The sequence below is a fragment of the Trametes versicolor genome, assembly GCF_000271585.1.
Source record: "Trametes versicolor FP-101664 SS1 unplaced genomic scaffold TRAVEscaffold_10, whole genome shotgun sequence".
Classification (NCBI taxonomy): Eukaryota; Fungi; Basidiomycota; class Agaricomycetes; order Polyporales; family Polyporaceae; genus Trametes; species Trametes versicolor.
The window spans coordinates 1,462,588-1,475,274 of NW_007360330.1; the positions used below are offsets into that span (position 1 = coordinate 1,462,588).

The window sequence follows — 12,687 nt, forward strand, 5'->3', positions numbered from 1 at the left end:
GCAACGCCACATCCGTGCCTCGCAGTGCGGGTAGTGCTGGTCTTACCCGACGCGGTGGAGGCTGGAGGCGGTACAGTCTGCTAGGAGGAAACTCGCCAACCTAGGTTCCGGGGCTGGTGGGGCGTATACTTATTTGCCGCGGGGAGCGGGCCCGGGGACATGGCGGCTGAGGCGTATCTATACCCGGAACCATAACGTCAGAGATGCGTCGTCGGCATAACTGAGGATTCGACGCAAGAGGTACAAGGAAATGTTGCCGTTAGATGGTGAATAGAAAATATTCAGGACATCGCGACAAGACTTAGCACCCACACGCGGAGAGCATACGCACATCCGCCACTCCCCGTATTTTCATAGCCCATGAGCGAGAATATCGAGCACGCCGCCCCGAGCCCATAATGAGCCTCAATGAAGGCTCAATGGACGAGCGGAGGTTAAGTGCTTCACCATTACCCCGAGTGACCACGGGGGCTCTAGTACGCCGGACCCTCCTGGGAAGGCGATCGTCAGCTGGCGGTTCGCGAAAGTTAAACTCTATTCGCAGCGCACCTCAGTGGTTATAGAAAGCGTACATGCACCGATGAGAGCACCACAAAGGCGCGAGTGCGGGGCAGAACCCATCGAGCCTGAGCGCGTCAGAAGTTCTCCCGTACGAAGGTTGCAGCGGACAGGCTAGACCCCCCTGCTCGCAAAAATCTCCGGCCCATAGTACGCCCAAGCACCTAGCAACAACGCAACCTTAGCCCCCACCGAAGTCGAAGCCCTCCCGAGCTGCGCAATCTTCGAGCCCGAGCGCGGAGCGCAGCGGTAGCAGTCAATTGTATGCACTTCTTCGTACTCACCGCCGTCGAACCCTCCCCGATTCGGCCGTTCGCTTGTAGGACGAGCGCCACGAACCTCTCGCCCCGGAATAGCGCTGCAAAGTAAGGTAAGTAAGTGCTGGAGCTTGCCAAACGCGCGCGTGCAGTGCGGCGCGCGGCCGGTCTTCTAGCTGAGATGTTCATCAAGCTTACGGGTGATTTTGTATTTTCAAAGCGCCTCAAAGAGGATCTGCGGGCGCCTCACCCTGGCCCGACGATACGAATGTCGGTATCGATATGAAAGATGGTATCGTCCCCGGCGTTCTGAGGGTACACTGTAAGCACTTTGCTCCGTCTCGCTCAATACCCGCTGAGCACCTCGCCGCGCCATCCCCGCCGTACTTACTACTTACGAAGCCCGGCCACCCGGCGACCCCGCCCCCGCCCGTGGCGCCCACGAAGTCCACGAAGTCTATATGACGCTGTCCGCTTGCCCACCTCACCCGCTCACCCACGCGACGACATCTTCAAAGTTCAGAGCAATGACAGAGGCGCGACGTTCTCCCGATGCCGAGAGCGAGGGCCCGTGCGTACCTGGCTTTATTGCGCGAAGCCGCCCATTACGGTACGCACTGATGGCCGTCCCACGCGCTCTCCCCGTGCTTCGCGGCGTCGCGTAAAGCGTAAGCATGGCGGGCGGGCGGCCATCTCGCTGCGGGCGCGCGAGGGTTGGAAGATTGCACGAACTTCGAAATTTTGGCGCGCCTGCCAGTGCCGTACGCGAGGTCGGGGGATCTGGCCCCCTCTGTGGATGTGGTCCTGGAATTTGGAAGACGAGGTTCGCGTGGCGCACGAGTGGATCTCGACTGTTGAGCAGACTTCAGATTTGATGCTAGCAAATAGAGATAGAGGGAGAAGCTTGACGCTACGCAGGCGAGGGGGGAATCCACCGCAACTGCGAAAGTGGCCTCAGACCCAGGGGCCAGCGAGCCCGCTGCCAGGGGCGGTGGCAGCTTCGCGCGATCCCCCGCCGCCGCCCGCGCGCACGCCTGTCTTGCAGCTGTTGATGCGCGTCGCCCGATCACTTTTGCCTTGAACGGTCGAGGCGGGACGCGAGCTGCGCGACCCTGCACGCTGCTGACGGCGACGGCGACGGCGACTCGTCGGAACGAGGCCCCTCCCTCCCACCGCCCCCGAAATGCCAGCTGCAGGGCGCATCACCACGTCAGCGGGTGGGAGCGCGAAGGCGAGGGGCGCTGCAAGTTCTCGCCTTCGCCGCAGCCTAAGCCTGAGGGCGGCGGCGCACATTTGCCGCACGCGAGACATCGCACTGGCAGCCACGGCGTACACCAGCGCCCACAAGCCTGTCCAAGGGGCTGGACGCCGTCGGCGGTGTCAAATATCCTCGCGGCTCGTGGCGCGACGCTGCCGACGCCGATGTCCCGCTTCGCCGGAATCGGGCATGGAGCGGCCGCCCCGATCAATTGAAAGATGGCTCCCGAGCCCCAGCGCGCCCGAGCCGAGCCGAGTGACGTTTTGGGGCGCGTCGTCGTGGCCATGGCGCGGGCACGACGCGTCGGGGAGCGTGCGTGCATGGTGTGGGAGCGCGACGGTCGACGGGGGCTCCGACGACCAAGGGGCCGACGGTGCAGCGATCTGGGCCGTGGCCGTGAGTGCCCTGAAGCTGGTGTTGGCAAATGGCCTCCCGCGGCGGACGCTGGGAGGGGGCGATTCGCGCCTCTCTGATGCCTGCATGGGACGGGCTTCGGATGCGTGCGCAGCTCGGTTGCGGGGGACATCACCGCAGGCCTGGACGCTGCAGAAAATTTGCAGGAGGAGCGCCTTGCGAAGACGCGTGTGCTAGGTTGCAAGGTGGCCGTGCGTCATCGTTTCTTCGGAGGGAGTGCACGGCGTCGCGCGTAGCAGCGTTCTAATGGCAGCTGAGAGGCCTAGGATTGTATACGAGGCCTTCTAGAGACAAAGGAAGGGATACTAGGGTGGTCGGAAAGCAGGCGTGCTCCGCGGGGATACTCGTCTTTCCCAGGTGGTTGGCTTGGGATGGCAAGAAGATCACCAAAGTCGGTACGGTCAGGGTCGGACTCTGTGCAATATTGGAGCCAGTTGTTCCGCATCGCAGCGTCCTGTAGAGCGTGACCCGCGTGCTGATCAGAACTCGCGCACCCACATGGATGGATAGGTGGGTCCTGGGATGAGCTGAGGAAGAAAGGATGAGCAGCAGAGATACAACGCTATCGCGGAGTCGCGGTTACCGTGGACGAGCGAGACGCGAAGTGCGATCGTGTTTCCTATGTGAAGATAACCCTAGATAAGGTCGCAGAATAATTACCACATGCCAAATAGGGGCATATCGGGGTTCCAGGAGCAGATCGCAGATCGGCGCCTGCGCAGCTCCGCACAGTCGCGATCGACCTGATCAGTTCTGAAGCAAGAAAGAAGAAGAGCATCACCGACGTCCTGCCCGGTATGGACTCAGACTGCTATACGCCCGTCACATTGCACATCACCCCCGTTCTTTTCAGGAAGGATACGGAGTTCATGGCAAGTCGTGCGCCGTTTCAGCGGGAGTACGCGGGTGCGCCGTGGGGCGTACATTGAACCTTGTGACCAGAGCGCACACCAGTGGACGACGTCAGAACGCCAGAAGGGCGGGGAGAGGGGCGGAGAGGGAGGTTCGGAGCGCAAATGAACTGGAAATGAAGGAGAAGAGGGGTGGGTTCCAGACGAGCGACCTGCACGTCGTCCCGAAATAAGCCGAGCTGACACGCCTTCCAACCTTCGCAGACTGCCTCTCCCCGAGCAGCGATGCGCCTCCCGCTCTCTCCTGCCATGCGCCTGGCGCCATGCATTAGGCGTTTGCGCCGTCTCACCTGGGGTGCGGGGCGCGTTCTCGCAGCCTCGTGCGCGCGCTGCGCTGGGAGCAGAACGCAGGGGTGAGAATCCAGGACGCCATGAGGGAGGCGCACGCGGCCGGCGCCTGGCAGACTTGTTCGGTTTGTTCGGGCGAGGGTTGTCCTATGGTAGAATGTGATAGCCCAAAGTCAGAGAAGCAGCTTCGCAGGAAGAAGCATGTCCCCTCTACTCGCGGGTCCTCATATATCGTCGTGCCTGCCTCCCGTCCTCCACTCGGCCCCTCCATCACCGCCCACGTCGTGCCGCCGCCCCCTCCGACCACCCCCCGTCTTCATCAGCCCCACCACCGACGCCGCAGGGAACATGGTCAACTGGCAGTCCCCCGAGGAGATTGCGAACGACGGAGGTACATGTTCCGAGCCCCGTGCCCAGCTGCGCGTCTGATAGCCTCGTGTGCAGCCGCGTTCGACAAGTTCATGCATGTCTTGCTCGGCCTCTACATGTGCGTGGAATGGACGGCCCCCCGCCCCCGGGGAAGTCGTGCACACCCTGACGAGAGTCGCACACAGCTGGGAGTTCGTCACCTCGCTCCCGTTCGACTGGCAATTCCTCAGCGGGAAGCGGAAGTTCAAATGGCCCCTCGTAAGTCGCCCGGAGCGCCCGGGCTTGCGGAGATGATCGTTGACCCGTTTCATTATCACAGATCTTTTACTTCTGTGGACGTTACTTCCTTTTGTTTGCACTCATCGGCATGTGAGTCCGATGCGTATGCCGCCTGTATGCGCCGTGATCTGACTATATGCGCCTCGGAACAGAGCGATTGCTTTGAATGTCACACGGTATGTTCGCGTTCTACTCAAACCGTGTCCTGTACTCACTGTGCGATTGTAGGCCAGTCAACTGCCAATCGTTGTACACGTACAACCAGATCTTTGGTAATGCGTCGATCGGCTTTGCGAGTATCAACCTCTCCCTCCGAACGTAAGTCTAAGCCTCATCAGCCTATCTGGAGCAAAGACTGACGCCATCATAGCATGGCCGTCTGGTCACAGGCATGGTACATCGTTGCACCCCTCGTCGTTGTCATCCTCGGGCATTGGTCCCTGTTGTTGCATGGTATGTCAATCATTGAGCCGAGAGTGTATCGTATCATCCTCAAGGTCGTTTAGGTATCCTCCTTAAGGCCGCCTGGATTCCGGGCCAGGGATGTGCCATCACGAATACCAACAACACTCTGCTGGCCGCGACATTCATTTACTCGATGTGCTTCGACTTCACGGTGCTCGCCTTGACGGCATTCAAGTTGGGTATCATCTCTGTGCCGCGCAGGGACCGGTCGAAGATCGTGCGCCTCATCTTCGACGACGGCCTCATCTTCTTCATCGTCGCGTAAGTGTTGCACTTCGGGCTATCGTCACGCGTAACCTAACCCTCCATTAGCTTCGTGGCAAACACAATCGCTACTGTGAGTAGCCCACCGGTCCTACCGCGACACGTGAATATTGATTACTGTGGCAGGTGTTCATGTTGATGAACCTTAACGCCGTTATGTCAATCATCGCAAACGTACCGGCTGCGATTGCATCGACGGTATGTGGCGTTTTTCCTCACATGTCGTTTTGTCCGCTTACAAGCTCGCATCAGATCGTCGCCTGTCGAGTGGTGCGGAGACTTACCAACTATACCACGGAGGGTGCCGAAGTGTTCGGGTACGTCTCTGGAACCGATGCATTTAACTTCATATACACTTATACATCACGGGGCTACAGCACAACGGAAGCCTCCACTTTGGCCTTCCACAAAAGCGGTCGGTTCAGTCGCGGTGGCATGTTGTCTGTCAGCGAGAAGAAGCCAGACGGCGTACATGTCCAGGTATGCTTGCTTGACTTTTTCCTGACGGACGCAGTGTGGCTGACGTTGCCCAGATGGAAACATTTGCTGCAGCTCCCGGAGAGGTGTCGCCCTCCGACCTCTCATATATCCGATACGACGCCGCGGGTAACATCATGAAGTCAACGGACATCGACGCGTTCGGTGACGTCGAAGCCAACTCGCCCGTCGAATTCAAACGTCGGGATTTCCAATAGCTACTCCCGAACACCCACTCTCCTTTCTCTCCGCCTCTTACACGCCTCCTACATTGTCGCTTTCCAGTCGTCGCTCTCGCATCCGCATCCCGCATACCGTTGAAACCCCATTCTCTCTCAAACTCTCACGCTCTTTCCTCGCTCTGGTTCCCATCTCGGATGGCTCACATATCCTCCTGTTAGTCGGGCACAATACAGCTCTTCTGTGTACTCGACACCTTCATCGCGGGATCGTCAGCTCTGTCGTATCTACCTCACCAACCCACTCCAAAAGTGCCTACACCTTCAAGGCTACAGCTGCCGATTCTCCTTCTGAGCCTTCGACGTGTCAGTCCGGCACGTCCGGCCCTGGCTTCGACTTCCCCGCGGGCTCGCACGTTCATCCCCCCGGCTTCTCGCACGCTCCCTGCCTTCTCCCCCCTACTTATCGACCTTTCCGCAGAGCGTCGAGAACGTGGAGTTCATGATGACGGACGTTGGGAAGGCCTCGGCGCGGACGTCTTCCACCCTCCTCATCTCCGTCTCCGACCGCGTTGTCCCCGTGGGTACGTACCTTGCGCGCGCGATGGATCGCGGTGCGTTCGCCGTCCGCGCGCCATCGTGGAGAGGAATGCGATGGAAACAGGGAGCGTCGCTCTGTGTCCGCGCTGCGCTCACGTCGTGTCTTGGTTAGGTTATGTTGGACTTCCTTTTCTGTCTTGCGAGCATGCGGGCGCATCTCCACTCCTCCGCGCTACTCGTTTCTACCTCTCGTCGTCTACGTTATCGATTATCTGTATCTGTATCCCGGTCGAAACTGGCTGTATAGCAATCAATGATACCATGGCTTGTAGTCTATGCCCGCGTGCCGTTTTGTGTTATGTCGGACAAGCTGGATCGGCTGACCCATCACTCTAGCTTCGACAAATTCGGACGCGAATTGCATTACGGTATACGTCTGCGCCGCGGCGTCATAGTTTGATTTTCGCAAGCAAATGTCGGGCTCGGGCCCGCTGAATGATCACAGTCGCGCGCGGGAGCTCGCTGACGCTCTCGGAGTTGGAGAAGTGGCAACTTGCCATAGGATGGACGCCGAAATCATTGCCGCTCCTGTCAATGCGGTTGTGCCCGAGTGGGACAGAAGGTGCTCACGCGGGCTCTTGACCGAGGGGAGCGTCGGCGCCAGAAGAGAGTTCATTTATATGATATGTTGGAAAGTCAAGTGGCGAACTTGAATGTTGCGCCGCCGATGATTGTCGCTGGTGAAGCTCAAGGGCGCTGGGATGTGGGGATCATGCTCACGGTTCACGGTTCCCTCTTACATCGAGGTTCTACGTCTTCTGCGGGTCGGGCATCGAATGGCGTTGGTTGCCACAGTCGGATGCGAGTCGGAGGAAGACAGGAAGACAGCAGGCCAGGTGCGCCGGGGGTGTCCCGCCCGGGGCGGCAAGAAGAAGTCGAAGTCGAAGTCGTCGTTGGGTGAATCGTCGCCACTGTATACAGTGGAGTGGCAACTGGGATGTGGGTGGTATCAGAACGGTTCTGGTGGGAGGTGGTGCAGAGAAAGATGGAAGAGCGCGAGGCTGTCACTCATACAGGCTACCATCGCGAACCGCGTGAGGCCTAGGTGTCGGTGCCTGCGCGTTCGGTCGGGGCCGGCGAGGTCGTCGCCAACAACTTCGGTGTGGTTGTGGTTGTGGTGGGGATGCGAAGTGTGGTCGTTGCGTGGGGTAGTTAGGTCGGGGGCGCGCTGTAGATGCTGATAACAGTAGGGCTGTGTTCCTGGTCTTGCCAGCGAGGGAAGAGAAGAAAGGGCTTCGGTTCGAATCAGTGCGATGAGCATAGTACTGCAGCTGATCCTGCCTGAACGGAGGATCATGGCCTTCTAAGCAAGAAGAGTACATGCGCGGGGGGGGGGCGTATCCAGGAACACAGAGGCACGTAGGGTGGCCCGTGCAAAAAAGACGAGTCGACTATGTCGGTTCTTGCACCACCGCACTGGTTGAGGCGGTCGCTGTCGTCTGTCGAACCTACCTTGCCTGGTCACGTTTACGAGAATCTAATCGTTGTGTTGAAGCCTTCAGAATTCATACGTTCCAGATACACGGAGGGTGCCAGAGGCCTTTCAGTCAATGCGTCGCGGAGTGCTCGGCACCAGCACCCACAGGAACACCATGAATCCCATCATAGATACCAACCTGTGCGAGAGCCAGCGTAAGTTCGATCGCCGTTTCAGGATCTCGACCACAGATGTGCTCACAGAGGCTGGAGACTCTTGATCCCGACCTTCGATGCGAGCGCGCCAGTGAGGAAGGGCAGCGCAGCCGAGCCCGCCTGGCCGAAGCCGGCGATCCACCCGATGCATCCTGTGAGGAGCCAGGGAGGCAGCACGCGTCCAGCGTGGTTCATGACGATGGGGTAGATGGGCCCGAGAAGGACTCCGACGAAGGAGACGGCGATGGCACCACCGACGAGGGAGGGAACGAGCCAGATCACAAGCTCGAGTCTGTACCGAGTGGGGTCAGTGCTGTCCGAGTCGGGGAGATGCATAGGAATGTGCGCACGAAATTGCGAGGACCGCATACATGAAGATGGCGCGTCGTTCGCCGACCTAGGATAGGTCAGATGCCATGTCGTGACCTAACTCGGAAGCTCGAGGCTCTATGGTAGCGATAATGGTTGACGCACCTTTCTGTTCACCCAGAGCAAGCCGACACGGCCTAGAGTCAATCCTGAACATCGACGTGTGTTAAGACTCTCTCCATTCATACATAGGGGGAATGGGCGTACCTCCGAAGAAGCCAGACGAGATATATCCGGACGACGCGCCTCCCCCACGTAACTGTATAACGTACGTCACGATCCACCCTGCTCATAGGATCCATAGTCAGCGACTGGCACGGAGTGATCACTCTATTGGCGTACCTCCGAGTGTAACCTCGACTCCGACATAGATCAGGATGAAGATCGCCATGAGGTGGAGCGCGCGCAGTCCGAATATCTGCTTATACTTATTGTTCGCATAGTTGCCGCTTTCATGGTCCGGGGATTGCCCTATCTCTGCCAGACATGCTAGGGCACGGCATGGGCGTAAACTAGGGGTACAAAGTGAAGAGTGGAGGATACTGACTGTCTTGGTCTTTGAAGCGGAACACCGCGATCAGGGAGAATGTGTTGGAGAGTGCGATGCCGAGCAGAACAAGATAGTGGAAGGACCAATGACTGCGCTGCGCGAACTGTGTCGCGATGAGAGGGGAAGAAAACGCGCCGACACCTAGATATATCTCCTTGGTCAGAATCCCGACTGTTGTTCGACGGGGCTCGAAAAGGAGACATACCATAGATGGCGTGCAAGATACCGAATTTTGTTGCAGTGTTTTCCTTGAGGGCAGCAACGTATCCATTCGATCCCGCGTTCTTCAAGGCGGATAGGGTAGCGTTAGCCGTAGCTCCACCACGATAGTATGCATGCGTACTGACTTGTAGGGCCAAACCAAAGCCGTTGATCATGTATCCCAGAACGAAGACTGGGAACGGGGGAGCAGGAGCTTCCAACGCATAACCTATGACCTGCAAAACGGCGCCTGACATATCACTCAGCCGATATACAGTTCGCAAATCGGTCGCAAGCCTTACCTACGACTATGACCTGATGTATACGGATAAGACCAACAGAATCGTGACAGCGAGGCACAAAGACATACCCTGCCGAAGCCGAAGCGATCCGTGAGCCAGACGTTCGCAGTAGCGCCGGATACGAAGCCCTTGCGAGTCCAGTGAGAAAGACTGGACGAGCTCAGGAAAATAGATGACATACGACGCAGTTGAACACGAATATCAGCGACACGAGGAAGAAGCCGATCTAGCTCATAAGTGACGTAGTATCGATAGGTTAGCCAGAGTTTGGTGAGACGCCTACGTGATAAACAGACTGGATGCGAGGTAGTAGAGGACCAGTGGTGCCGTCGTTCCATCCGGCGAGACACATTGACCAGCACAGAGTGGCAAATCGGATTCTCGACTTGCGTTTCATCGCGGCTGTCGACGCCGGGAACGTTGTTGACGGCAGTGCACGGTCGACCTGTGAGCCCCCCGCCTCCACAGCGTCAGTTTCGACATATTCTGTCCCCTTCCCGTCGTCTGCTCGGTCCGAATTCACGGCAGTAAGCTCAACGATAGCATGGGGAGTCCGGGAGTGCGTTGTAGACAGTTCTATCTCCATCTGTGACGAATTCACTTCAGTGAAGGCTCGTATCGAGGGAAGGAGAACTCGTGGATATCCAGGAGGACACTGCGGTTTTGTGTAAACTTGAGGCTGAGTAACGCACAGTGGTCCCAAGACCCTAAGGCCTTATCGCCGACGTTCTTCCGGCGCCCCGATATCTCGAGTGTGAAAATCTAGTCTTCCTGGGTAGCCAACGCCTCCATGATACGGGACTATAGACGCTATAAGCGTCATAAGATACCGAAATCGACTCATTCCATTCAGTCTGTGCGACGCGGCGCGTTCGGTACCAGTACCCAAAAGAGCACCAGCAAGCCCATCATAGACACCAATCTGCGCACGAACCGTCAGTGCAATCCCGACTCCCATTAGAGTAGTAAGCGGCACGCACAGGGGCTGCAGGCTCTTGATCCCGACTTTCGACGCGAGCGCACCGGTGAGGAAGGGGAGGATCGCCGAGCCGGCCTGACCAAAGCCGGCCATCCACCCGATGCAGCCGGAGAGGAGCCATGACGGGAAAACGCGACCGGCATGGTTCATGACGATGGGGTATATGGGGCCCATGAGCATGCCTACGAGAGAGACAGCGATAGCACCACCGATTAGCGAGGGGGCGAGCCAGACTACCAGCTCGAGCCTGCGTAGGGTGGATGGGTGGTAGGAGAAATAAGCAGAGGCAAATCTTGAACAATATAGAACCGTACGAGATTGCAAGGAGTGCGTAGAGGAAAACGGCGCGCCGTTCGCCGACCTAAGGCATGTAAGCAGGGGTGATGCGGGTTAGAGCCTTATATGTTCGCACATACCTTCCTGTTGAGCCAGAATAGGGTGACACGGCCTAACGTGAGTCCTTGGTGTACGACGTCAGTAGATCCAAAAGAGAGAAACAAGGGAGGGATATACCACCAAAAAACCCAGACGAGATATAACCCGAGGACGCGCCTCCACCGCGCAACTCGACGATATACGTGACAATCCACCCTATTGATAAAGCACGCAATTAGCCACTACCGCCGGCTGCCGGGTGCGTTATCCACGTACCCCCAAGAGTGACCTCGATCCCAACATAGAGCAGGATGAACATCGCCATGATATGGAGAGCGCGTAACCCGAAAATCTGCTTGTACTTGTTCGCGCTGCTTCTGCTTTCGCGATCTGGCATTTGACCTATTTCCGCCAAGCACGCTGAGCCACGGACGATAAACCTGTATGTCAATGAGGGGAAAGGAGACGAGACGCGCATATACGCACTTTCTTGGTACTGGAAACGGAACACCGCAGCTAGCACCAGTACATTGGAGAGCGCGATACCGAGTAGCACCAGATAGTGGAAGGACCAACGACTGAGCTGTGCGAACTGCGTCGCGATGAGAGGTGAACACACCGCACCAGTGCCTACAACAGTACCCGCGAAAATAGGTCTGTCTACTGAACAAGGAAAGAGGGGGGGCAGTGCTTACCGTAGACGGCGTGCAAAATGGCGAACTTCATCGCGGTGTTTTCCTTGAACGCAGCAACGTAGGCATTGGATCCTGCGTTCTGCAATCGAAATCATGACATAAGTGTCATCCCCAACACTGAGCCATACTACGGGTCCTGACCTGGAGGGCTAAGCCAAAGCCATTGATCATATACCCAACGACGAAGACAGGGAAGGGAGGGGCAGGTGCTTCCACCGCGTAACCGGCAACCTGCATTGCGGAGCCTGCAACCATATGAAAATACGACGGTCAATGGAAGACCAGTTTGCGCCTACATAGTCCGTGAAACTCACCCAACACCATCACCTATTCAGCAATGAGTCAGACTGGGTTTGCGTCCACATGCAACGGGTATTGAAACGTACCCGCCCGAACCCGAAGCGATCGGTGAGCCAGACGTTCGCTGCAGCGCCGACCACGAAGCCCTTGGGTTAGTTGTCAGCCTAAGGACTCAAAGGCACAACAAGTGGTAGGCGACGTACAAGACAGTTGGACACGAATATCAACGATACGACAGCGAAGCCAACCTGCGATGCATGATATGTAGCACTGGTTTGTGAGCTCGACCGAGAAACGTACGTGGTAGACGGCCTGTATGCGAGGCAGTAGAGGCCCCGTTGTGCCGTCGTTCCATCCGGCGAGGTACAGGGTCCAGCAGAGCGCGGCGAACTGGATCCTCGCCTTGCGCTTCATTGCGGGCGTAGAGGCTACGAAAGTCGTCGATGGGGCGCGGCTTGCGTCCCGGACCTCAACCTCGACTGCGTTAACTTCGATAGCTTCCGTCCTCTTTCCATCGTTGACACTGGCCAGTGTTGCCACCGCGGTGTCGGGCGGAAGGGAGGACCGGGAGTGGATGGTGGATAACTCTACCTCCATGCTGCTACGGTAGGGGGTAAGATTGTGAGCCGTGGGGAAAGGAGACCCGCTGATGACTAGGATTAAAGTACGTACTGACTAACGGCATACAGCGCCCGTGTGATATCAACACTATGATGGATTTGAATTGGGTTACGCGCATTAGCTCCAACACTAAGTCTCGGTTCTAGACCTTCTACGGAAGCCCTCCCACCCCTCGCGTACGCTTATAAACCAATAGAGCGGGACCTCAGCGCTCGCTAGAAGGGATGGGAAAGAGCCGCCCGACATTCTCAGCGCAGTGCATAGTGTACTATTGCACTTGCAGACATCAACGTGCGAGTTCGAGGCCAACCTATGAAAGCAGCGAATGTCATGAGGTCCGATTA

General features: G+C 57.6%; 5 protein-coding genes across 5 annotated transcripts; 1 reads left to right on the forward strand and 4 right to left on the reverse strand.

The window, feature by feature from the left end:
- Positions 1 to 1,628: 1,628 nt before the first annotated feature.
- On the reverse strand, positions 1,629 to 2,351 carry TRAVEDRAFT_60366 (uncharacterized protein). The gene has a single exon (XM_008044138.1). It carries the CDS (start codon positions 2,124 to 2,126, stop codon positions 1,770 to 1,772), a length of 357 nt encoding a protein of 118 aa, XP_008042329.1. The 5' UTR covers positions 2,127 to 2,351; the 3' UTR covers positions 1,629 to 1,769.
- Positions 2,352 to 3,212: 861 nt separating this feature from the next.
- Positions 3,213 to 4,004, reverse strand: TRAVEDRAFT_30963 (uncharacterized protein). Its single transcript, XM_008043617.1, has 2 exons — positions 3,603 to 4,004; positions 3,213 to 3,530 (listed from the first exon to the last, which is right to left on the reverse strand). Exons 1-2 carry the CDS (start codon positions 3,647 to 3,649, stop codon positions 3,377 to 3,379), a joined length of 201 nt encoding a protein of 66 aa, XP_008041808.1. The 5' UTR covers positions 3,650 to 4,004; the 3' UTR covers positions 3,213 to 3,376.
- A 30-nt stretch (positions 4,005 to 4,034) lies between these two features.
- On the forward strand, positions 4,035 to 5,980 carry TRAVEDRAFT_172735 (uncharacterized protein; the record flags this gene model as incomplete). The annotated part of the gene is made up of 13 exons (XM_008044139.1): positions 4,035 to 4,077; positions 4,131 to 4,173; positions 4,241 to 4,313; positions 4,375 to 4,424; positions 4,487 to 4,510; positions 4,563 to 4,652; positions 4,705 to 4,787; positions 4,841 to 5,060; positions 5,112 to 5,136; positions 5,190 to 5,261; positions 5,316 to 5,380; positions 5,441 to 5,543; positions 5,597 to 5,980. The coding sequence occupies 13 exons, from the start codon at positions 4,035 to 4,037 to the stop codon at positions 5,756 to 5,758; spliced, it is 1,053 nt and encodes a 350-aa protein (XP_008042330.1). The 3' UTR covers positions 5,759 to 5,980.
- Positions 5,981 to 7,862: 1,882 nt separating this feature from the next.
- On the reverse strand, positions 7,863 to 9,959 carry TRAVEDRAFT_172736 (MFS general substrate transporter; the record flags this gene model as incomplete). The annotated part of the gene is made up of 12 exons (XM_008044140.1): positions 7,863 to 7,935; positions 7,998 to 8,243; positions 8,302 to 8,348; positions 8,426 to 8,469; positions 8,528 to 8,605; positions 8,663 to 8,809; positions 8,868 to 9,011; positions 9,076 to 9,154; positions 9,218 to 9,321; positions 9,438 to 9,501; positions 9,555 to 9,599; positions 9,657 to 9,959. 12 exons carry the CDS (start codon positions 9,957 to 9,959, stop codon positions 7,863 to 7,865), a joined length of 1,374 nt encoding a protein of 457 aa, XP_008042331.1.
- Positions 9,960 to 10,266: 307 nt separating this feature from the next.
- On the reverse strand, positions 10,267 to 12,322 carry TRAVEDRAFT_153400 (MFS general substrate transporter; the record flags this gene model as incomplete). The annotated part of the gene is made up of 13 exons (XM_008044141.1): positions 10,267 to 10,295; positions 10,354 to 10,599; positions 10,667 to 10,713; positions 10,769 to 10,812; positions 10,866 to 10,943; positions 11,004 to 11,147; positions 11,214 to 11,357; positions 11,423 to 11,501; positions 11,564 to 11,667; positions 11,737 to 11,749; positions 11,809 to 11,868; positions 11,926 to 11,970; positions 12,023 to 12,322. Coding segments are annotated over 13 exons (1,329 nt in total), but the record flags the coding sequence as incomplete, so codon positions are not given.
- Between the last annotated feature and the right edge of the window lie 365 nt (positions 12,323 to 12,687).